General features: G+C 41.8%; 1 protein-coding gene across 5 annotated transcripts in view; it reads right to left on the bottom strand.

Moving 5' to 3' along the window:
• The window catches only part of LOC147027209 (tyrosine-protein phosphatase non-receptor type 13-like), a 284,017-nt gene that overhangs the window by 232,127 nt on the left and 24,738 nt on the right, over positions 1 to 27,152 (bottom strand). For 2 of the 5 annotated variants that reach the window (XM_085883442.1, XM_085883443.1), the window contains exons 2-3: positions 14,660 to 14,799; positions 2,963 to 3,138 (exon numbers count right to left, since the gene is read on the bottom strand). In XM_085883442.1, coding sequence (XP_085739568.1) covers positions 2,963 to 3,138; positions 14,660 to 14,792 — 309 coding nt within the window. In that variant the 5' untranslated portion in view covers positions 14,793 to 14,799. Of the gene's footprint in view, positions 1 to 2,962; positions 3,139 to 14,659; positions 14,803 to 24,910; positions 25,105 to 27,152 lie in introns of those variants that run through there. The other 3 variants (XM_085883444.1, XM_085883445.1, XM_085883446.1) reach the window with 2 other exon arrangements.

Below are 27,152 nucleotides of genomic sequence, written 5' to 3'. Positions count from 1 at the left end.
AAAAAATCTGGGTCTAAAGGGGTCTACAGGGGTCAAAGTGAGTCCAGGTTTGACCTCCCAAAATAGGTATTTGCTTTCTTCTCAGAAACCACATTCTTAGTTTTGATGAAACTTGACCACAACCTTCATCACCCGTGACGCTAAAACTAATAGTCCTATTTTCAGCAAACTTTGTAGAACTTGAGGACCAAGGCCTCCTGATGACTTGCAAGTCCCATCAAAAAAAGATTGCAGATTAAGGAGGTCCATTTGAGGGTCAAATGTCATTTCGATTCTGGAATCGCGACTTTTGACTTCTCAAAAAGTATTCATCCGATTTACATGAAACTCGGTCGGAATCATCTCTGCATGGTGCTTACACAAGTTTGTTCAAACCGTCGGCTAATTTACATATTTTGTGCGTCATCCATGCCTACCAGTGGTTCCCTGGTTCTAACAGGTGAGCACAGGGGCAACGCCCCGATTTTTGAATAGAGGCCCCACAAAGACGCACAGATAGCATGCAAAATGCAAGTCCACAGCCATTGGAGGCTGAAAACATAACCCATTGCAGTACCTCTATATACAATGGGACTGCATTGTATGGAACACTCTCCATAATGAATTTTATAAAACAATTATCATTTTTGGTGGAGTTTTACCAAACTAATTTAAATTCGTTCGAACACGATTAAATGTAGAGTTTGTTTCAATTCACCACAATCCATGGAGCAATTGCAGACGAGTCAAGTAAAACTTTATATCATGGTTGGTTAATCAAATGTCATTATGCCCAAAGCAGCTAAAATCCTGTAACGGTGATTATGTACACTTTTTAAATTTCATAATTGAATGTTATTTTGAGGTAATGCCATTTTGAGGTAATGCCATGGTGGAATACTCTGGATCACCCGCTAGATGTCTGGGGAGGAGGCTGGGATGGAGTGGATGTGCTCGTAGAACTAAATTTTCAAAACAATCAGTATTGCACAGAACATATTATGTGTTGGTTAAATGAGACATTAAACACTTTGTTCGGTGGAACACAATAAACCCATCATAATTTACAAATCACTAATAAAAACATTCACTACTGTTCAATCTGAATGAGAACAAGTTGTTTTCACATCATCGGGGTTGGATTCCGCGTGACTGCTTAAAATTACATTTCAGTTTATCAAAGAAAATCGATTAATTCTTCCAAGATGATGGCTATGATGCACAATGCTGAGGATCATACTGAATTTCATGAGAATCAAACTGGAAACATCACAAACTACAAGGACGCTCGGTAGAGCGCAAACCTCCGCCATGCAATGCCTGATCCACGAGAACATATCGGGCCCAATGCATTTTTGAAATATCATGTTATATATCGTTTTGGCAACATCTCTCAATGGTGAAGAATCATTTTTAAAAATAAAAAGTTCTCCTATCCAGACTCAGATATTCACCAAAATCAAATTAATTTGTCCTCGTCACACACACCCAACCTGTCCACCAAGTTTCGTACGAATCCGCCCACAACTATTTAAGATATCATGCTATATAATCGGTTTTGCACCATCGGACTTGGAAATTGAAGAAAGCTGAAATTATACCAGCGATAGTCAGAGCTACAGGAATGATACAGAAACCCCTTACTGAGTGCTTAACAATCAATCCGGGGAATATCACTCCAAACGAGCTAAAAGTGGAGGCTCTCAGAGGTTCAGTGAAGATTTTGAAAAGAGCCCTTGGAGCGAGGGGCTATGAGAACGAAGTTTTATACTTTGTGTCAGTTAAAAGCTAGATATTGCACTATTTTGTGAGCAAGCATGAGTACATGAACGATTAAAATTGTCAGTTAAATGTTATAGAGCTTGGTTTATCACGGATCGGTAAATTGTAATATAAACTGCTTGATGTAAAGAGCTAATTTTGACTGTAGACGTCAGTATTGTTTTGTAAACTGCCTGGTGAGATTCGTGAAGATGCTGGAACATTCTCAGATGAAACTTCAAGCATGGATGAGAATCGCTTTTGCTGGAAGGCACGGGATTGTTCTGTGATACTATATAAACCCTCGAGAGGGAGGTGTGGAAAGACGGCGACGTGTGACAAGCTGTGTATTTTGATTGTCCCCGTGCTCGATTTAACTCTGATGAGTGAACGAGGTGTTAATGTCCAGAGCGGTTGTTAACGCGTGGAGCCGATTATAATCAGGTTGATTAAACCTCATTAAAATTGTGTATCGGGAAAGAATTCCTTTGAATTCTTCAATCATCCTGGATGGGCCAGCATATGAGAAAGGGGACACTGCAACAAGACTCAATCGTTCAACAGCCCTGATGGATGAGGTGAGTTGTGCCGGCTGGACTGGGACACTGGGCGGTGGAAACAACTCAACGCGGGAATCGGAGTTGAACATTGTATGTTATGGTGAATTTCCTCATTTGACTTTGTATCTGCATATTTGAAATACAAGTTTCAAAAACGTTACGCTGTTGATGTGCTCACTGTAACATCACTTCGAAGCCGCCGACCCCTCCTGACAAAGATCCATTTCATTGGTAGCTGACCTGTATGTTCATTCATAACCTTGGATTGCAGTCATTAGAGAACGTGCTGGATTCGGCATCATGAACATCATATGTACACCAAAAGGGAAGAAATCCCCAAAGGTGTGAATACCCCAACAGCTCAATTAATGAATCATAATCCCTTACCAAAAAGGAGATGAAGATTTTGAGTTCTGGGAGAACGTTCTCCCACCTCCTGAAACCCAAATTGAGATAACAACCAACGGGTGAAAACATAAACTCCTTCCACCTTCAGTTGCGGAGGTAAAAGTTGCATACAGTTTGATGCACAGTAACAATGTTAAGCATTAACAACTGTTTGGTTTACGATATGCACATCAATCGGAAGTTGACCACATTACATTAGCTGCATTGGTATTTTTACTCAAGGCTCCAATTTTGGAAAACTATAATGCATTAACCTTCTCGATGCAGCCAGGACCCCACGTCATCATGCCGTGGATGCATTCGGGGGCGGCAAATGGTGAGACGTCCTCTCCTGGTCTGTGGCTGCCCCGGCGAAACACCACCAGGCCACGAGGATGCAGCAAAAGAGACCATGGTGTTATAACCAAATCCAAAGAATCATGGTTGGGCTCTGGAGAATGAAAACAGGGATGGAAATATGAAATGGGGATTGTGGAGCATTTATTGATAATGTTCGGCCTTGAGTAGAAGGTCCAGAAAAAAAAATAACTGGCAATCACTGAGAGATCAAAATATGGCCCAATGGGTCATGGGATACAAAATCCTACATAATTAGTCTGTAGTGGTCTACCTGAGGGCATGAGTGTGCTGTAAAAGGAGCTTCTTGCCAACATTATACTGTCTCATTTCCCATTACCTTCCCAGTGGTATTCAAGGCAGAAATTTGTCATTTGTTCTTCATAATAGACACAACAGGATATTTAACATCCACCAACTAATGCTAGCAGCGGGACACAGTTTAACATCGACCTGAGGGATAGAGCACTATGTGATGCAAATCACCATTTGCGAAGGACCAATTGTGGAGTTAATAGTCAGGTTGAGAATTGAACTCAGGCTAGACAAGTCAAAGTTAAGTATCCTATCCTGGAGGATATCTATGCATTTTACATGAGTTATAAGGACATTATAAGACAAGCCGGTAGGCGGCGATGGGTCGCTGAACATGGAAACTATAAGATATAGAGCAAATTGGATGTCATATAGCGGATAGGGAATCAACTTAAGATTATGCATATCAAATCTCATCTAGTTCCATCTATTGATAACTACTCGATATCCATTTGAATGAAAAGTACCGAAAATGCGGTTTGAAATCGGAAATCCACAAAGTTCGAGGGGGTGCTGTGGGTGAACAAAGATCTAAATCGAAAATCCGGCTTGATTGTTTGTGCACAATGTATTCCAGACGATTAGTGTGAATTTTCATGACCATCTGACCATAACCCTAGGAGTAGTAGCATTTGGCGTGAAGGCACCTCCAGCTCTCACAAATTATCGATTTTTGCACTAATTGACCTTTGACCCCTGACCTAAGCGAAATCGGTCAATAAGTCCTGAGGCAAAGTTATAGTACTCATTGATTAACATGAACCTGCAAAGTTTCATTCGTATCGATGCACTCACCTGGTCACTAGGGGGCCTTCAATTTTCGCCAATTTTCACACATACCCTAATTGTAGGGGGCGCTGCGGGTAAAGTATTCCATATATCACAAAAACAGGAATATATTTGATAGAGCATCACCTGTAGATCATTCGTGCCAAATTTCATAACCCTACGTGAGATAACGGCTTTCGGAATTGACTTCGCGTGAACGGTACCGATTTTGAAGGTTTTTCGGTTGTTGCTAGGGAACCAAAGCATCCCTAGCAACCATCACAATTTCCAAAGCACTGGGTCATAAGATGTACCTACCACCTGAGTTTGGTCAAAATCCACCCAAGTTTACTACCAATTATGCTGATGACAAACGAAAAAACACTCAAACAAACAGACCGAATTACTGACAATAAGGGTCACCTATTTCGGCGACCCAACTATGCACAAATCACTGGTGTACGAAATGTGATTTACAACAATATGACCTTAAAAAAGAAGGGCTCAGTTATCTCATGTTCTCCCTTGGAATGAGGACAAAATCCAGAATTAATTCAACATGAATTGACATGGAGAAATTAAACAATGGTGGAGGTATGAAAATTCCTCCAATAGAGATTTCATCAAAAACGTGTGAGAACATCAAATTGTGGTTAAAAGGAATATCCAGGGAATTTTATACAAACAAAAATGACAAACAAGCTTCATCCGGCACCAGCAATTACTATATTCAATTAAATTATTTTTGAGAAGTTTTTAAAGGAGATAACCCTGTCTTGTTAGCTCACCTGGAACATAGTTCCAGGAGCTTATGGGATGGCACGACGTACGTCCGTAAGTCCGTCCGTCCGTCCATCCATAAACACTTGCAACTTCGTCTCTGAAACTACACACACGATTTCGATGAAATTTGACGACAACCTTCATCACCCGGCATGTTCCAAAGCTTGTTCACTGCATTTTTTTTTTTTAAATCCAGCACTGGGGGTGTACGGGGTGTTGCCCCCAAAAATAGGGGTTTGCTTCCTTCTCAGAAACTACACACACAATTTTGATGAAACTTGACCAAAACCTTCATCACCCATGATGTACAAAAGTTTGCTCACATCATTAAAAAAAATATATATATATATATCCATAGGTGTTTACAATCTTCTCAGTTACATATTTTGTGGTTCATCCACACCAAGAAGTGGTTCCCTGGTTTTATTATCCAGACACTACCAGGTGAGCACCCAGGGGTATTGCCCCTATTTTTTGTGTTCTCATCTCAATTCACGATCCATGATACGGGGAGCTGGGGTGCAAATCCCACACACTTCAGTGATTCGTCCATCGTCCTATAATGTCCATTTAATTCAAGTAAAACTAGAAGGGCACTATGACGTCGCGACATCACCAGATATGCCTCCGCCCACATTATTACATCGTCATCCATACTTGTACCAAGTTTGATTTAAATCCTTGAACCCAGATTCAAAGTATTAAATAATTCCGGCTGCCAGACCATGCGTCCGATCAAGTTGAAATTTAAAACAAATAATCCTCATCACTACTAGGTCATAACTGTGACGTTTCACATCGATTGATGATGCAATTCAAGAGAGATTCTTTTCTTTTCTTTTTTAAGATTTTCGTTCAAAGCAATATGGCTGCCAGACCATGTGACCTATTAATTATTTGTAAACACCATGGTATCCCTAAGACTTGGGGAACATGTAAGTGAAGTTTCCCCTTGATATATCAAGCCATAGGTGGAGAACTTTTTGCTCCTCATGTTCAGGCGATCATAACTGTAAAGTTTCACCTCGATCTGTTCAGCCATTTCAGAGAAGATTTTTGAAAGTTTTTGTCAAAAAAAAATGGCTGCCAAACCACGCGACCGATGACGTCATCAATCCCACCTCTCCCCCATACAATTTTACCCTAGATTACCCTCAAAAATTTTTCATACTCATCGGATAAAGTGTTCGACGTATGCAATTATGACATCATAACAAAGCCACCTATGATATCAACCCTGAACCCAGATTCAAAATGTTAAATAATTCTGGCCTACACCTTCACTCTTTCATTCCTCTTTTTCCCCACCTTTGGAAAAAAAAAACTCCCACATACACTTCAATCCCACTCTTTCCTCCATGTCTTCAAAATAGCTGTTTACCACCATCTCATATCTTCCCCCATCCAAAACCACAATCTTTTCTAACCCTGCTGATCAACCCCAACCCCACCTCCTTCAAATTCCCTGCTTTCCTTCCTGAAAGTCCCTGTAGTGTCCATGTTGTTTACCCCATGTATCCCACCCCCATCTCTCTCCCTTCCACAGATCTCCTCATGTGTCCAATCCCATCGTTTTGTGCTTCCCTCTCCCACCCCTCGTCTCCTGCTCCCCTTGTTATATGTTCTCTCTGTTAGCTCTTATCGAGCCTTGACATTGTATATTAAAAAAAAAATGTGACTTATGGCATCATACTTGGAGACCATTTTGCTCTTCATGGATGGGCGATCATGCCTGGAAAGTTTCACCTCAATGTGTTCAGCTGTTTCGGAGAAGAAGATTTTTGAAGGTTTTATGTTACAAACAATATGGCTGCCAAACCACATGACCGATAACATCACCATTTTTGCCAATTATGATTTAGCCTGAGATGACCCTCAATTTTCATCCTGATCGGATAAAGTGTTTGGCATAGGCAATTATGACATCATACCGAAGCCACGTTATGACATCCAAAATAATAATAATAATAATAATAATAATAATAATAATAATAATAATAATAAATCACCCTCGTTTCCCATGGAGAGGACTTTATCTGTGCCAAGTTTTAATTTTTTTTCCATCGAGTAGTTTAGGAGATACAGAAGTCCAAAGTTTTTCCTTTTTCCAACACCACGTGACAAATGGCTTAATAATTTTCACAAAACCATTCTAGATGAGTAGTCGCGCCAATGGTGAAAATTGTGAAATTTCTCAGGTGAAAAAAAAAAACCATGCCGCCCGTTTCGTTCAAGCAACATGTATCAATCAGATTCGGAGTGAGCCGACGGGGAGGGTGCAAAGGTCGCTGTGTGTGTGAGCATGCAGGCAGGCAGGCGTTTGCCAGATGGATAGCATGGGTTGAAAGGCTCCCACCCAGTTTTATATAGAATCCGGTGATTAAAAATTAAAAATTTACAGTTTGGGCGAGTATTAATCACCCTTCCCTTCCCACCCCTCATGCTGCCTTCCCTTCCCCGCACCTCATGCTGCCTTCCCTTCCCTTCACACTGCATTTCCTTCCCATCATGCTGCCTTCCCTGCTCCTCCCCTCATACTTACTTCTTCCGAAATCCCTTTCCATGGACATCTCCCAGCGATCTCTGTGTGCTGTATTAATGTACCCCTACCCCCCCTTTCTCCACAAATCTGACAACTAAACACAAGTCGAGAACCCTTCCACCCATTTCCCCCCCCCCCAAACAAGTCAAGATCCCCTTCCCCTCTTGATGAGGTGTCACTCTCCCCTCCCCTTCCTTGCTCTTCCCCATTCCGAGCTCCCCCCTTCATCATCCCCTCTTAGCTCCCCCACCCATCCTTCTCCCCTCTTGTCTCCTCCTTTCCCTCCTCTCTCCTCCCTTCCCTCCTCCCTCTACTTTAATACCCCATCAGCGAAGCGACAGCTTGTATTTGCTGGAATAAAATAGAGAAACCTTCAACAAGTCTGAAGACAACAATGGTTCACGAGCGGTATTTGATGATGTCAATCATTTCAGAAGTCAAGGATGAGACAATGTGATAATGTTTGACCAAGTTATAAAAATGATCAACATGATGTGGTATGAGTGACAGGTTATTAGCTGCAAAATGTCAAAAACCCGGTTTCGTTCAACAACTTTAAAAATTTGACCTTTGCATAACCTTTAAAAGGTCACAAAACAATGTTGTGGACATTAAAATAAGGAAACAGGATACGTGCTATAGCTTATTGGAGTTAGTTCGTCGAAGAAGGTCGAAAACCCGGTTCGATTCCCACAACTTTGAAAATTTGACCTTTGTGAACTTTAGAGGTCAAAGGTCAAGGATTATGACCTTTGGTATAAAACTTCCTCTCGAACATTCCAGGAACAATATAACGTCATATAGGCTATATGGCATTTCGCACTCCTCGGATTATCCGTACTTTGATGACATCAGCGTAAAAACAAACTTGAAGGGGGCGCCACGGGCAACGTGTTCGAGATAGAGCAAAATGGTTTCAAGACCTTAGGTGGGGAATGACCTCAAGATTATGCATAAAAATATTGTCATCCTTGCTCTCAAAGTTTGGGCGGTCGTATGATTTTTATGTCAAAATTCGAAATTTTCTAAGTTTGTGACCTTGTGACCTTGACCTTGACGTTGGGACGAAAATGAAAAATTGAGGTCCGTGGGGCTATGCAGGTGCCTTTGGGCTAACCAAATACTGAAACCCCTGCCAGATTCGACAAACCCCCGAGAAGAAGATGCAAATTGAAATCGGCTACCCCCTAAAAACACGTTTTTTTGGGGCGTGGCTCCGCCCATAATGGGCGCACCACGCCCATTCTCAGGAAAACACAACTAGATCATGATATAAACCTCCCACCAAAATTTTATCAGGATCGGATCAAAACCCACGGAGCTATGCTCGGGACAGACAGACAGACAGACAACAATAACGAATATCGTGGTCACTTATTTTTTTCGTGAACCAATACATAATGCTGATGGGAAGATTGTTTTCCACAGTCAAAAACTCATGGAGCTTACGGATATATTAAATAAAAGAATAAGTATACAAAGACCAAAATTAATGAACTAACACAATAAAAATGAGTTAATATGAAGAAAAAAATCCCTCCCCTATTAACCCTAACCTAACCTCACCCAACCACATCGATAAACTGTAGGATCGTTCTCCCGTCTCTGCTTTCCCTGTTCACTCATTCCCCTGATTATTGTGACCAACCACGGCCTCACCGCCCCACTGTCAGCTCGTAGTATCTTTACCTTGAATCACCTCCATCTTCCTTGAACATTAATATTGCATCGAAATAAATAAATAAATAAATAAATAGATCACAACACAAGATAGAATACCTCGTACTTTATTACCGGAGTGCTTTGTTCATTGCAATCAATTTTAAATACTTTTTACAATGCACTGTATGTACATACACGGTGTTTGTATTGTTATCGAATGACGACACATTATCCTCCTCATTCACCATTTTGTTAAACCGATGATATTAAACTACCAGAGCACATAGTACTAGTCCGATAACATGTTGCACGAGACACAGACATGGCCATGGCCTTTGGCGAAGCGTGCCCAGGCTCGATATTGTTTGTGGCAATGAAATTGCTCCACGTATTTACAATCACCAACAATCTTTTTTGGAGACTCTCAGAGAATGACCAGTGGTACATATCACATATCATATCAAAATCATCGGCTTGCATTCATACATCACGAATGTCTGTGTTACTCAATTACTTTTGTCTGTGAATTTGACCGGAATGATAATTTTGATTAAATAAATAAATAAATGAATAAATGGAACATGTCGACGGATGCTTTGTAAACGTCTATTCTATTAAAATTAAATTTTAGAAGTTGATTTCTTTAAAGAAGGATTTCCTACTTACTCATCTTTGGAGTACGATTCACCATTTATTAATTAATTTCTCGATGCAACAGACCGACCAAACCACTTACCAAACACGCCAGTCCTAAATACTCCTCTTTTGCCCTTAATGGACGTACTCAAGTTCTGATTGGACATACTTAGACATGCTCACCTTGTATTTAATGCAGGAATGAAGCACGCAAACTTTATCAGTCTCACCCCGAAGGAGTTACAAGACTATTGTAGTGTGTGTGTGTGTGTGTGTGTGTGTGTGTGTGTGTGTGTGTGTGTGTGTGTGTGTGTGTGTGTGTGTGTGTGTGTGTGTGTGTGTGTGTGTGTGTGTGTGTGTGTGTGTGTGTGCGCGCGCGCGTGTGCATCCATGTCTATATAATTTCAGAGGAGGGATTCCCCAAGGAGAATTCAGTATTTAACAACTGTGATGTCATAGGTAGCATGGTATAGCAGCCATGTTGGATTAAAGTTTAAAAAGAAAAAAAAAAATGGACTTCTCCAAAACTGCTCAATGAAAGAAAATGAAACTTGGCACATGTCATCAACTTTCCATGGGATATATACGCTGATAACAATGACGTCATCGGTGAATTGGTATTCTAACCATAATTGGTGGAATCGGAATCCCAATGTGAAAAAAACTGAAACTTTACATATTTGATCTAGACCCAATGAGAGTGACGAATTAAATTTGTGACGTCATCCGTCACGTGGTCTGGAGGCCAAATTGGATTGAAAATAAAAACGTGAAAAAAAAAAAATTAAAATCTTCCTCTCCAGAACCGCTTAACAGAGCGATGTGAAACTTCATACATATGATCGCCTAATCATGAGGAATACAGTTTGAACTAGAAGGGGAGCACTCAGTAGAGTGCAAAACCTCCGCCGCCAATACTGCTGGGTCACTTAAGTGAACCTGATATCCTATTCATTGTAGGTCAAAACGGGTCAGACTCTACTGAACCACGATTGAATAAACTAAACTAGATCGACGCGCATGTATAAATGCCAAAAAAATAAAATCGAATTTTTTTTGAAAAAAAAAGTTGCAAAATTTGTTTTTTTTTTCTCGAACAAATTTTTTTTGGGGGGGGGGTTGGAAATCACTTAAAACATGTAGAAATGCAAAAAAAAAAATTCAAATATATTTCAAATAAAATCGAAATTTTTTTGAAAAAAAGTTGCAAAATTTTTTTTTTCTCTTACAAATTTTTTTTTTTTGGTTGGAAATCACTTAAAACATGTAGAAATGCAAAAACAAAAATTCAAATATTTTTTCAAAATGGCCACCATAGCGGCCATATTGGACTTTGGATCAAGTCCAAAATCTAATGGCATGATCCTTGAACCATACCTAATCCCCCCACCAAGTTTCGTCGAAATCCGTCGAGGAGTTTTCCCGTAATACTGTTCACAAACAAACAAACAAACAAACAGACAGGGGTGAAAACAGTAACCTCAGTCCATCTTCGATGGCGGAGGTTAAATATTTTTCATATTCATCTTCAGTGATGCATTTTACCCTGAATTGTGCACAAAAGTGGTCGTTAAATAACCTAATAATCAACAACAATCAAAGAAGCTACTGAAAATGGCAATGTATGTGACATGATAGAGTGCATGGATGATATAGGTACATGGGCCATAATAGTTGTGCGTTCAGTTAACGATGATATTTTTGTTCTGAATGAGCACGCGAGGCGAGACTATACACTCTACCGAGCACCGTTCTAGTTATTTAATTACATTGTTACAAACCATGAGTGGTCCAAAAGAGTCCATTAATGGACACAACGATTTACTGAACTTCTGCAAACATGATGCGACACTCGCTGACACAGCACAGCCAGCATCGAGGTTACTGCAAGCTTCCACGAACAGCATATTGCCCAGCAACAACGCTTCACTCCCCCCACTTTGTTTCCTTCCGGTTGATCACCGCATCACGTTCTCCAGCAACATCAACATTTTGTATAACTTTAAAGAACACAACAATGATCAATGAGTAAATCTGAAAGAAGGACCACAAATTATCTCTCGGTAATTTCGCCGGCCTCCTGACTAATTAATTATTCATGCAGGCATTTCACTGACCCCACCTTCACATTTTCATAACCAAGACAAAACTGATGTCAACAACTAATAAGAACAAGTTACATTATAGCAATGTACATCAAGTGTCCATGTCAGCACCAATTACGTAGTCCTTGAACTTGGCTGGTCTTCCCCCTCTTCCACTGTGAACATCTGCGTACTGCCACCTCCTGGCCAACAATTGTGACCGCAGCATCTCCCCAAGTCACATTGTCCTTGGCCTCATTGGGCGTCACATTGGAGCACATGCTGCTGCATCAACTGTGTTACTGCAGGGAGGTCCTCCGTCAGCCAAAATACTATCTGGTTTTGTGGGTATAGGTTTTCCCCCAGAGTCTCCTCCTGCCCATCGCTATGTTCTGCATTACAGCCACATTTGGTGCCTCCTCAAGATGGCTGTCAATAGGCTCCTGGGATTCATGTTTCATCCACGAGTACATTCTGGGTCCATCGTACCTCCATAACCTTCTGGCATGCACAACCCTGGGCTCAGACCCGATGCAGAACATTACATCGGACAGGCGATCCATTACCATGCAAGGCCCTTCCCAGTTGCTCATCAGCTTTGTCAGCTCTGTGGTAGGTGGCCCGATTGTCCTTCAGGTCATCATGACATTTCATCAATTCCCCAGAGAATTTCGAAATTTTCCCAGACCTGATGATGTACCTCTTGCAGCCTGTCAGAGAGTTCCCAAAGACTGGAGCCTCTTTGGGTAGTACCTCATCAGGTGGTCTTCTCTTCAGCAGATCAACTGGAAGGCGCAGTTCATGGCCGGTTATCAGCTTCGCTGTTGTCAAGATGTCAGGCCTCGTCTGCAACTGTCCGAGTAAACATGGGACTCAAAAGTTTTTACCTTTGTCTGAGCGCAGCTCATTGGGCATCCTGAACCAGCTGAACTCATGCTCAGTCAGCCATCAGTAAGACTGGCAGTTCTAGTCCAATCATATCTGTCCATTGACCCAGTACTTTGCAAACTCATGTCCTAAAGTCCAGTTAAACTGCTCCATCATGCCATCCAACTGCGGTCAGAGAGGTGTGGTTCTCATCTTCTGGATGCCGAGCAAGTGGCACCTCTCCTTGAAAACATGGACTCAAAGTTTTGACCTTCATCTGAGTGCAGCTCGCTTGGGCATCCCGAACGAGCTGAAAAGCTGATCCACCAACTCCTTGGCAACCATGACTGCTTCCTGATCGGGAATAGCGTAGGCCTCCAGCCACTTCGTGAAGTAGTCCATGGCAATGCAGATGCAAGTTCCCTGCAGTGGTGAGTGGCAGTGGTCCAGCTACATCGACTGCAACTCTCTCTTTATGGGCGCACACCACGATTTTTCATCATACGAGATAAAAAAAACCCTTTTCCTCTTGGATATGACATTTTTGTGTGTTACATTCTTTTCCTCCCAATTCAGCCCCAACATCACTGATGAGCAAGCTTGGTAACAGCATCAACTTCTCACAAAGGTAACACCTGATATTTAAACCAAGCGAGCCTCGTTTAAACCATTTCGCTCAAATCTCGACTTAAAATACCTTTGGCAGCTGTCCCATCCATTGGCACCCTTTAAAAAAAAAAAAAAACATCAGATGATCGATCACATCTCCAAGATAAAAAGTGAGACAATCAATCCTCTTCACATCATTTACCTTGTTTCAACCTTCCACAGGTAGTCAAGGCACAATGTGTTTAAAGAGCCTTATGGAGTCCCTCGTCGGTGTTGCTGACCTTCATAGCCGAAGATGGCCGTTCACATGCGACGTGCAAATAATGTAGGAATGTGAATTTGTTTACAGAGTCGGAGCTGCTTCCCACACTCTCAGGTCGCTAAGCTCGCAGTGTAACCTGGTGTCAGGAGATATCTGAAAAGACCAGACCACTTGGAACCCACAGTTTTAGGCAAGAATGTGCCATTCGATCAAGATGCCAATGATAACTTGCATACTTTTCACAAAAGACTGGGATCTTAAAAACACCTGCATGCCATCAGTTTGTAGCTGGGTGTAGATTCAAACCCAGGCATCACAGCTCGAAAAGACAGAGTAGATACGACGGTACCTCAAATGCTATCCTGCCAGGCCTAATGGGATGTACAATTACACTGTCGAAGGTCCAGCGACTCTTTAAACAGTTTCACAATGACGTCATAAAAGAGCGATGCGCAAACACATCCAGGGTCTGTTGCTTACTTACTGCCGGTAAACTGGAATCCCGATTGGTTTAATTTTGTGCTGTGGACCTGTGGCTAAACCAGCCGTTTCAGCTTCATGTTTTCAATTCCAATCAATCAAGCCGTTTGCAGCCGAAATCCATCCGCCCATGCACAACCCATAATCTTCTTCCTCGACCCCGTGTATCATCCACGTACACCCCAAATGTGTTCTTAATGGGATTTCAAAATGAATGTCAGTTGAGACCTCATCACTCACGTGAGGACGTTTGCGATATCCTCCATTATTTCTCTCTCGATGTCCTCTGTGGCTTCACTAACCCCAAGTATACATTCTCTGAGTTATATATTATTTTGGGATTCTTATAACTGGTAATCATTGTACAAAATAGAACATGCACGTTGACGTTCGAGTACAAACGCACTCCATATCAAAATGTTGGCCATTCTACAAGATATTATAAATCGAGGTGGAAGGGAAATTAGGGATTGTGGAGGGATCGATACAATGTGGAAATCGTCGGAAAGATGATTTGTAACGAGTTTCAATATTTTGTGATGATCTCAAAATTACGCATGAGAGCAGCAAAACAGGGGAAGGAATTCTGTGGACACGACGACCTTACCCGTGGACAACAATTGCTGTAAGCCTTCAGCAGCCTGCGTAAGTAGGGCCCAGAGTGCAACTTCAGGCAGCGGACGGCCTTCCACCCGCAACACTTCAGCTAATGAAGCGTGGAGGTTTGCGCCACCAGGCATGCCGGCTCTGCTGCCGTGCAGGTGGGAGAGACCATCAGAGAAATGGAACGAGATCAAATTGATTATAATTAGGGCATTATGAACATTTAAAATTATGAAGACTGAATGGATGAGGACATAACGGACAAAAAACATGCAAAACAGGACACAAAAGGAACAGCAGAGATGCCGCAAAAGGAGCAGTGGAGAGAGGGGGAAATACCAAGAGCAGAGTTGAAGACCAAGATAGATTGAGACGGACAAACAATGGGTGTGGGGAGGAATGGGGGAAAGGAGAGGATGCACAGGGTGGACAAGATGGATACAGAACTCCAAGGAGGGAAAACTAGAAATTTGGAAGGAGGAATTGGGGTGGGGGGGGGCAGTGAACGAGGGTAGAAAAGATCATGGCTTTCAATTGGGAATGATCTGAGATAATGCTGAACAGTTGTCTTGAAGACCTAGAAGGAAGGATTAGATTAAAGAGGATGTGGAAGTTGGTTCCACAGGCAGGAAAAAATGAGAGAGGACCAAATGAGTGGAGGTGAGAAACGATACAATCTTCTGAATGCAACCTTCCCTGTAAACTGCATTGAGATTTTATATTAGGAACCCTTGTAAAAATTCTCACCAGACTTGATCAGGCTCATTCTGATGAGAAAGAGATTTTTGTAATAATAGAAATATTACACAGATTTTTGATAAATCAGATATTAAAGAAAGGGATTGACATTGCACATACATGAATCACAACAACGAGTAATCATCCAATTACGTATGATATTGAAACCAGTAAATAAAAAATTTCAAAGCCGGTGTGCTTCAGCACAACGCAAAAGTGGGCCATCACGGTCCTAGTGTTTTCCCTTTACCCCCTCTCATTCTGCTTTTCTACAGCACATGAAACAGGGCTGCAAAGATAGCTTAGAGTTGTGCAAACTCCACTATGAGCAGTCGAGCCTGGGTTTGAATCTCAGCCCTGCTATAAGCCGTCATCCCGGTGTTTCCAATGCATCAACGTGTATGCCGTCTCAACCAGAGGAAGCATCAACCGGTGATTGCCGTTGCTGAACGTTAAAGATCCCAGACAGAGTCTTGTGAAGAGTACACGAGTAAGTGTTGGCAACTTGAAAAAAAAAAAAATTCTTGCCTTGACTACCTGTTGAGAAGGCTATAACAAACCACCCAACATAACCTTTGCAAAGAGACTACCTTGGCAGCATCGACACTGTCCGTATCATGCTACATTATTAATTATGATGATTATGGGATTCAATAGCTGTATTACTTTGAAAGAAAGGCAAAAAAAAATTAACATTTGGTTTACAACTTTTACAGAATGATATATGTTGATTATATCCCATAAATTTTCACAAACTTATGCAAACGAGATATGGAATTTGCATCGAACGAGGCAAGTTTATACATAGAACTAGGCACTGTGATTCAATAGTATCCAGGTCTCCTCTACCTGCTGTTTATTTATGTATTCACAGACATTAGATGATAATCATGGATTATAATGGGAGAAACATTACCATAAAAATTTTTATTCTTTTGTTTGTTTGTTTGTTTGTTTGTTTGTTTCTCACAAAATGCCACAAAAATCAAGTTTAAGTAAGAACATTATTGAATAATTTTGTGTTTCCAAATTCATGTTTCAAACTCCCCATTGATTAATGGCATCATAAGGAATGCGTTTTCCAAAAGTTGAATCATGAAAAGGGAAGCGACATTAAGTGCAAGCGTAAACACTTCAGTGTAACATTAAGATTTAATTTGAAATCCTAGTTCATCAAAAAAAACAAAAAACCAAAGGGAAATGGGTGTTTTTTATTATATATATATATATATATATATATATATATATATATATATATATATATATATATATACATATTATATTCATATATATATATATACATATTATATACATATACATATTATATACATATACATATATATACATATTATATACATATACATATTATATACACATATTATATACATATATATATATATACATATATATATATATATATATATATATATATATATATATATATATATATATATATATATAAAACTCTGGAAAAATATAAGAGACCACTCCAAAAAAAATTTAAATCAGCATCCCCTTATGTATGGCAGCCATTCCATTCCAGTGTCTGTTGAATTCCAACACAGGCACACCTCATTCTACTTAGTGAGGTAATGATTAGGTGATAACCTAAACCGAATCTTATTTAACAAGGAAAAGTATAAAAACCACTGCTGTTGTCATCACTACCCTCTAGCAATAGGACCAGCTGGATGGCAAAAACAATGCTGGTAGTACCTCAAAAGTAATTAGAATCAAAAAAAATAACTATTGACCATCCAAAAAGAGTTGAAAAGAAAGGTTTTGAGTGGGGAAAAGAAGGGTTCAATTCTGGCTTTACTGGCAGAGGGATGCAGTGAGCGTCACGTTGCTTCCATCCTTAAAATTTCAAAGAAGACGGTTCATAAGAACAAGGTCAAGCAGCAGACATTGGGGACAACAAAGCTACAGACTGGCAGAGGGCGAAAACGACTTTCCACTGACCGGGATGACAAACAACTCATTTGAATGTCACTCAACAATCGTAGGATGACATCAAGTGACCTACAAAAAGAATGGCAAATGGCAGCTGGGGTGAAGTGCACGGTGAGGACGGTTTAAAACAGGCTCCGAGGGGCATGGCTGAAGTCGTGCAAAGCCAGAAAAAATCCCTTCATCAATGAGAAGCGAAGAAGAGCCACGCTGCGGTTTGCAAAAGACCAAAATGATTGTACCGTAGACGACTGGAATAAGGTCATCTTCTCTGATGAGTCCAATCTTCTCTAACCCTAACAGCTTTGCCCAACACCTAGTCGTCTCATGGTTAGACGGAGACCTGCAGAGGCGTACAAGCCACAGTGTCTCACACCCACTGGAAATTTGGTGGAGGATCAGTGATGATCTGGGGGTGCTTCAGCAAGGCTGGAATGGGGCAGATTTGTCTTTGTGAAGGACTCATGAATCAAGCCACGTACAAGGTTGTCCTGGAAGAACACTTGCTTCCTTCTGCTCTGACAATGTTCCCCAACTCTGAGGATTGGTTTTTCCAAAAGGATAATCGTAGGATAATGCTCCATGCCACACAGCCAGGTCAATCAAGGTGTGGATGGAGGACCATCAGATCAGACCCTTTCATGGCCAACCCAATCTCCAGACCTGAACCCTATTGAAAACCTCTGGAATGTGATCAAGAGGAAGATGGATGGTCACACGCCATCAAACAAAGCCGAGCTGCTTGAATTTTTGTGCCAGGAGTGGCATAAAGTCACCCAACAGCAATGTGAAGGACTGGTGGAGAGCATGCCAAGACGCATGAAAGCTGTGATTGAAAATCAGGGTTATTCCACAAAATACTGATTTCTGAACTCTTCCCAAGTTAAAACATTAGTATTGTGTTGTTATTCCCGTGCTTTTGAAGAAAAGCGGGAATATTGTGATTGCCTCCGCCGTCCGTCCGTCCGTACGTCCATCTGTCTTACCCTGTAACTCCTCCTACACCGTTTGAAATAGGAATTTGAAACTTTGGGACATAGTAGACATATGTTTGGGGAAGTGCACAACACTTTCGGATTTTTGATATGACCCCTAGGGGCCGGGCCAGAGGGGTTGGGGTCATGGGGGTCGATTTAAATAAAAAATAAACCAATGTCACCCGCAGGGTGACCTGTATCTTGCCAAAGGGTGACCACGTGTGACTTCTTTAAGGTCACACTGAGGTGAACAGAGCTGCTATCCACCAGGAGCGACTCCTTGAGGAATATCTGCCTACGAGAGATTCCGATGAGAATCGTTCTACAGAGTAACCATAAAAAAATATGCTTTTGCCTCATAACGTCACCAAATGATGACATAATGTCTCAAGCTTGACATATCTAGAAAGCACTCATCGAGGTGTTCAATTTGAGGTACTACACGATATGGTTCCTAAAACTTGAAAATTTGACCTTGGGGTCAAATATGTTTGACCTCAGGCGCTAACCATGAAGGTCAAGGCCAATCGCCACCAAAAATTAATCAGCTGAGCGCCAGATCATGAACTATATTCCCATGAAGTTTGAAGACGATCCAATCAAAATTACTCAAAAAAATAAGGGTTTCGTCGACTCCCCTGATTTGCGACAAAGTGACCTTGACCTTTGACCTTGACCTTCAAAATTTTATGCGCTGAAAGGGACCTCTATAGGCCTCTGATATGCGAGGTTACAAAAATTTCCAATGATAACTGTGCTCTGCAGAAATTTTTAATACGTGATTACAGACAAACAAACAAAAAAAAAAAAAAATAAACCAATGTCACCCTTAGGGTGACCCGTATCTTGCCAAAAGGTGACCACGTGTGACTTCTTTAAGGTCACACTGAGGTGAACAGAGCTGCTATCCACCAGGAGCGACTCCTTGAGGAATATCTGCCTACGAGAGATTCCGATGAGAATCGTTCTACAGAGTAACCATGAAAAATATGCGTTTGTCTCATAACGTCACCAAATGATGTCATAATGTCTCAAGCTTGACATATCTAGAAAGCACTCATCGAGGTGTTCAATTTGAGGTACTACACGATATGGTTCCTAAAACTTGAAAATTTGACCTTGGGGTCAAATATGTTTGACCTCAGGCGCTAACCATGAAGGTCAAGGCCAATCGCCACCAAAAATTAATCAGCTGAGCGCCAGACCATGAACTATATTCCCATGAAGTTTGAAGACAATCCAATCAAAATTACTCAAAAAAATAAGGGTTTCGTCGACTCCCCTGATTTGCGACAAAGTGACCTTGACCTTTGACCTTGACCTTCAAAATTTTATGCGCTGAAAGGGACCTCTATAGGCCTCTGATATGCGAGGTTACAAAAATTTCCAATGATAACTGTGCTCTGCAGAAATTTTTAATACGTGATTACAGACAAACAAACAAAAAAAAAAAAATAAACCAATGTCACCCTTAGGGTGACCCGTATCTTGCCAAAAGGTGACCACGTGTGACTTCTTTAAGGTCACACTGAGGTGAACAGAGCTGCTATCCACCAGGAGCGACTCCTTGAGGAATATCTGCCTACGAGAGATTCCGATGAGAATCGTTCTACAGAGTAACCATGAAAAATATGCGTTTGTCTCATAACGTCACCAAATGATGTCATAATGTCTCAAGCTTGACATATCTAGAAAGCACTCATCGAGGTGTTCAATTTGAGGTACTACACGATATGGTTCCTAAAACTTGAAAATTTGACCTTGGGGTCAAATATGTTTGACCTCAGGCACTAACCATGAAGGTCAAGGCCAATCACCACCAAAAATTAATCAGCTGAGCGCCAGATCATGAACTATATTCCCATGAAGTTTGAAGACGATCCGATCAAAATTACTCAAAAAATAAGGGTTTCGTCGACTCCCCTGATTTGCGCCAAAGTGACCTTGACCTTTGACCTTGACCTTCAAAATTTTGTGCACTGAAAGGGACCTCTATAGGCCTCTGATATGCGAAGTTACAAAAATTTCCGATGATAACTGTGCTCTGCAGAATTTTTTATACGTGATTACAGACAAAAAAATAAAAAAAATAAAAAAACATCCAAACTGACGAACAAATCTTGCAAAACTTCGTTTTGGCAAGATAAAAAACATCCAAGCTGACTAACATATCTTGCAAAAACTTCGTTTTGGCAAGATAAAAATTATTATAGCTTTTTAAATCAAACATATTCATGAGTTATACATTTAACAACATATTTTTTAAACACATGATGATCAGAGGGTGTTTGGGGGAGGTAGGGGTGCTTAGGGGGATCGGGGGTCAAAATAGCTCCTCCTACACCGTTTGAGATAGGAATTTGAAACTTTGGAACATAGTAGATATATGTATGGGGAAGTGCACAACACTTTCGGATTTTTGATACGACCCCTAGGGGCCTGGCCAGAGGGGGTGGGGTCAAGGAGATTGATTTTTTAAAATTATAATTAATATTATACACTTCATTCCTATGATTAAATTGATGCACAGTTCTATATTGCTGGACAGTGTTAATTCAATGTTTCATGAAATGTTGACATGCTTGCAATGACTTCTGATTTAGTAAACATAGTAAGTCTTTGGTCATAAAGCACATCAAATAGAAAAGAATAGTCAATCCATTTTGCAAGATAAAATTTCACCTCGCGTTAATGGGACAAAGCAGTGCGCGTGGGAATATGCGATGGTGTGCCATCAACAACGTAGTTCTAGTTTAAAAATGAATATGAACTTGTTTTGTTTGTATTATTTGAGGTCTGAAAACACTGAAGCTTTGTTGTTATTTTGACCAGTTGTCATCTTCTGCAAATAAATGCTCTAAATGACAATATTTTTATTCGGAATTTGGGAGAAATGTTGTCAGTAGTTTATAGAACAAAACAAAAATGTTCATTTTACTCAAACACATAGCTATAAATAGTAAAACCAGAAAAACTGATAATTTTGCAGTGGTCTCTTAATTTTTTCGAGAGCTGTATATATATATATATATATATATATATATATATATATATATATATATATATATATATATATATATATATATATACATATATATATATATATATATATATCTTCTTTTTCTTTTGGCTGCTCCCTATAGGGGTCGCCACAGCGGATCATCCATATGATCCGCATAGTGATTTGGCACATGTTTTACGCCGGATGCCCTTCCTGACGCAACCCTGGTCGCCTCTTACGACACAGGGATAATATATACATATATACATACACAAGTCTGAAGATAACAATGGTTCACGAGCAGTATTTGACGATGTAGATTGTTTCAGAAGTCAAGGATGAGACAATGTGAAAATGTTTGACCAAGTTATAAAAATGATCAACATGATGTGGTATGAGTGACAGGTTATTAGCTGCAAAATGTCGAAAACCCGGTTTCGTTCAACAACTTTAAAAATTTGACCTTTGCATAAACTTTAAAAGGTCACAAAACAATGTTGTGGGCATTAAAATAAGAAAACAGGATACGTGCTATAGCTTATTGGAGTTAGTTCGTCGAAGAAGGTCGAAAACCCGGTTCGATTCCCACAGCTTTGAAAATTTGACCTTTGTGAACTTTAAAGGTCAAGGGTCAAGGATTATGACCTTTGGTGCAAAACTTCCTCTGGAACATTCCAGGAACAATATAACGTCATATAGGCTATATGGCATTTCGCACTCCTCGGATTATCCATACTTTGATGAAATCAGCATAAAAACAAACTTGAAGGGGGCGCCACGGGCAAGGTGTTCGAGATAGAGCAAAATGGTTTCAAGACTTTAGGTGGGGAATGACCTCAAGATTTTGCATAAAAAATAATGTCATCTGAGCTCTCAAAGTTTGGGCGGTCGTCTGATTTTTATGTCAAAATTCGAAATTTTCTAAGTTCATGACCTTGTGACCTTGACCTTGTGACCTTGACACTAAAATGAAAAATCGAGCTCCGTGGGGCTATGCAGGTGCCTTTGGGCTAACCAAATACCGAAACCCTTGTCAGATTCGACAAACCACCCTAGGAGAAGATGCAAATTGAAATAGGCTACCCCCTAAAAACATGTTTTTTGGCGTGGCTTCGCCCATAATGGGCGCATCACGCCCATTTTCAGGAAAACATAACTAGATCATGATATAAACCTCCCACCAAAATTATCAGGATCGGATCAAAACCCACGGAGCTATGCTCGGGACAGACAGACAGACAGATGGACAGACACAAAACAATAACGAATATAGTGGTCACTTATATTTTTCGTGAAAATATTTTCCTGTGAACCAATATACATACATACATACATATATATATATATATATATATATATATATATATATATATATATATATATATATATATATATATATATATATATATATATATATATATATATATATATATATCGACAATGCGAGATCTTTTCCTCGTTTACCACTACAAAGTATTTCCATATTGTGGGGTGGAATTGGGGGGAATGATTCTGGCCCAAACCTTTGTGGAACTGACTGGCCAGGCAAGATAGATGTTTGACTGGTAGCAATTTGTAACTTGTTCAGGGTGCCACAGATAACTCACCTCCTCTTTGTTTGTGTGTTTCTTAATACTCATCACGAAAGATACAGTGGGCTCTATTTTTGTTTTTGTATACAAGGTCAAGGATTGTGGAAGAACAAGAACACTAAAAGGAAGAGTGGAGAGGGGGGGTGGGGACACCAGTGGAGGTAGACTTGGAGAAATAAAGGAAGCGTGGAGGAATGGTGCTCGAAACCATCGTAGTTTTGGATTGGTGGTGACCTGAGATGGTGGTGAACTGCTTTCTTGAAGACATGGAGGGAAGAATGAAATTGAGGAGAATCTGGAAATTGGTTCCACAGGCAGGAAGGGAACAAATGAGTGGAGGTGAGCAGTCAATCTGGATTTTGGAAGTTTCACCAGAAGGGGTTTATGTTGGACCACATGCACACTGCAGAAACCTGGGGGGGTGAGGGGTGGGAGGTGGACAAAGCATTGAAAGAGCAGAGGGTGCAAGACTAGAAAGGAGGCGGAATAGAACAGAGACCACCGACTTGTCCACGATGGGAAAGTGATAGGCCCAAAAACTCGGCTTCATCACAGGTGATTCCAATAATTTTAAAGGCCTTGGTTTCCACAGCGTCAAGCTGAGCAAGATGTGAGACAGGGGTGCCAGCCCAGAGTGGAGAGCAGTACTCCATCAAACTGTGGATGAAGGCCTTGTCTGTGAACAGGAGTTTTGGTGTACCAAGGAAGGACTTCGTATGACGGAGGATGCCCAGTCCACAGCTGGCTTTTGAGGCTAACTTTGAAATGTGGTTTATCCAAGAGAGATCATTCCTGACATTGACACCCGGGAGTTTGTGTGACTGAGCCTCGTGAAGAGGATTGTTAAGAAAGTAGATGGGAGGATTTTTCAGATGGTCCTTTTTGAGAGAAATAGTGAACTTGTGACATTTGTCAGGATTGAAACACATATTCCAAGTGTTTGACCAACTTGTGATTATATCAAGGCTTGAAGTGAGAGAGGGAAGAGGCTGCAGCCTGTCTGTCTGAAGGATGAGGGATGCCACGCCAGAGGGTGGAGTCCTCAGCCAATGTTTAAAGAGGATTTTCCAGACAGTCAGAAAAATAATTTATGAAGATTATGAATAGGTTTGGGCCCAGAACACTGCCATGGGGCACACCAGCCTTGACAGGTGGAGGAGATGAAAGGATTCCATTGAGTATCGCACGTTAGCTCTGAGAAGAGAGGAAGTCAGGAAGCCATGCGTGGAGTTGGCCTTGCATTGATGTTGGCGGCCATTCTTAACATAGATCCTTTACCACTGAAAGGCAGCATTTGGTGCAGGTTTTGTGGGAGAGGATTTGCAACACAATTAGTATCAACTCTAATTGATAAGCAAAGGTCATAAGGTTGGAAGTATAAAGTGAGTGATGCTTTACCAATGTGGGACAGACATTGGAACGATTGAACCAAAATACCCCCCCCCCCCTTGTGTGCTCTCGAAGTTATCACGCGGTCAAACAAAGGTTGACTACATATTTAAACCGGTAAAGCTTACATTTTTCAGGAGTTCAATGGAACCAAATTCAAATTTTCAATCATGACGAAATGCTATAATAAACTTCAATGTACACGAAGTGGTGTGTGGTCATGTGGTTATTTAGCAACTTTCTAAATTGAGCCAAATGACAGAGCAAAGAGGGGGGGGGAAACAAAGAAGGAAAGGAAAGGAAAAGAAAAAGAGTTGTGCGCTTACATCTGCCACACGTGCAAAGAACAAAAAACAAACCCACCAACTACTAAACTGTTGCGCGAGCATCTGAGGATGTGGAACAGGTGTGGCTGGGAAAGAAATGCGCACCTGGTACGAGGTCAATGCAACAAGGAAAATCCACATGGAACACTAATGAACCATCGCAGGTCACTCACAATATGCTGGGACTATTTACACAGATTCACTTACTTAGAAACGCAGCAGCAAGACTAAAACTACGACTACTACTACTACTATTACATTAATAGCCACAATTATTCCCACCTTATTATGGGTCAGCCAGGAAACGACGTTTTTGGGCTGAGTCCAACACGAAGTGGCTGGTCGAGGCCTGACGTGTGACTATGGCATCAGCAAGAATTTGCCTACTCTTAATGAAGGACGCTATGGGGTCTTCAATGTCCACCAAGTAATGCTGGAAAACAGGATTCCCAGCTAAACGTCCATCCGAGGGATGGCACACACATCGCTGTATCGTCCTGCATGCAAATCACCAGGATGACAGATTACAGCTGGGTCAGGATTTGAACCCAGACGAGACAGCTCAGATGAGAATGCGTACCACTCGGCTATCCTGCCAGCCCGAACCAGCTTTGCTGACGATCAAATAAAAATGCTTGCGTTTAAATTGCAGGTGCCACTTTTCTGTGCAACTGCACCCATTACAATCACAACGTGCTCAAAAGTGCAAATTTTTATACACGAGGGCGTGTTGAAAAATATTCAAATCAAACAAAGCCAGGTACGAACACGAATCTTCATTCTACCATGGCGCATATTTATTTCTCAACATCATCAGCACTGCGGTCCACATGTTCCGACCAACGTTCGAGGAAGGTTGTGAGGCCATCACGATATAACTGCGTCCTGCTGACTTAACCAGCGCTTCACAGCAGCAATGACATTCTCATTGGAAGAAAAATGTTCTCCATGAAGGTGTTGCTGTTAAGTTTGGGGAAGAGTCTGACAGAGCCGAATTGGTGCTGCAGATCATTTGTGGTGGTACTGCATTGACCATCTCTTACTCTGAGGATTGTAATGGTGCAACCAACCCTCATCCCCAGTCATCTCATCTCCAGTCAGTCATCCCGACTCTCATCTCCAGCCAGTCATCCCGACTCTCATCTCCAGCCAGTCATCCCGACTCTCATCTCCAGCCAGTCATCCCGACTCTCATCTCCAGCCAGTCATCCCGACTCTCATCTCCAGCCAGTCATCCCGACTCTCATCTCCAGCCAGTCATCCAGACTCTCATCTCCAGCCAGTCATCCAGACTCTCATATCAGGTCAGTCATCCAGACTCTCATATCAGGTCAGTCATCCAGACTCTCATCCCAGGTCAGTCATCCCGACTCTCATCCCAGGTCAGTCATCCCGACTCTCATCCCAGGTCAGTCATCCCGACTCTCATCTCCAGGCAGTCATCCCGACTCTCACCTCCAGGCATTCATCCCGACTCTCATCTCCAGCCAGTCATCCCGACTCTCATCTCCAGCCAGTCATCCCGACTTTCATCTCCAGTCAGTCATCCCGACTCTCATCTCCAGTCAGTCATCCCGACTCTCATCTCCAGCCAGTCATCCCGACTCTCATCTCCAGCCAGTCATCCCGACTCTCATCTCCAGCCAGTCATCCCGACTCTCATCTCCAGCCAGTCATCCCGACTCTCATCTCCAGCCAGTCATCCAGACTCTCATCTCCAGCCAGTCATCCAGACTCTCATCTCCAGCCAGTCATCCAGACTCTCATATCAGGTCAGTCATCCAGACTCTCATCCCAGGTCAGTCATCCAGACTCTCATCCCAGGTCAGTCATCCAGACTCTCATCCCAGGTCAGTCATCCCGACTCTCATCTCCAGGCAGTCATCCCGACTCTCATCTCCAGGCATTCATCCCGACTCTCATCTCCAGGCATTCATCCCGACTCTCATCTCCAGGCAGTCATCCCGACTCTCATCTCCAGGCAGTCATCCCGACTCTCATCTCCAGGCAGTCATCCCGACTCTCATCTCCAGGCAGTCATCCCGACTCTCATCTCCAGGCAGTCATCCCGACTCTCATCTCCAGGCAGTCATCCCGACTCTCATCTCCAGGCAGTCATCCCGACTCTCATCTCCAGGCAGTCATCCCGACTCTCATCTCCAGGCAGTCATCCCGACTCTCATCTCCAGTCAGTCATCCCGACTCTCATCTCCAGTCAGTCATCCCGACTCATCTCCAGTCAGTCATCCCGACTCATCTCGTCAGTCATCCCGACTCATCTCGTCAGTCATCCAGACTCATCTCGTCAGTCATCCCGACTCATCTCGTCAGTCATCCCGACTCATCTCGTCAGTCATCCCGACTCATCTCGTCAGTCATCCCGACTCTCATCTCCAGCGCTTCACAGCATTGACAATGTCTCACTGCCCTCTGTCATCTTGATGAACGCAGCACAGAGACATGTCGTGTCAGAATCACGAAACGTCGCACCCAGTGGTGGGAAGAACTAATGTGCGGACTGTGC

This window comes from Eptatretus burgeri, chromosome 5, assembly GCF_056783735.1.
Source record: "Eptatretus burgeri isolate ZD-2024b chromosome 5, Ebu_testis_v1, whole genome shotgun sequence".
Classification (NCBI taxonomy): Eukaryota; Metazoa; Chordata; class Myxini; order Myxiniformes; family Myxinidae; genus Eptatretus; species Eptatretus burgeri.
Note: the sequence above shows the minus strand (reverse complement) of the source record. Positions and strands in the feature narration are given on the sequence as shown.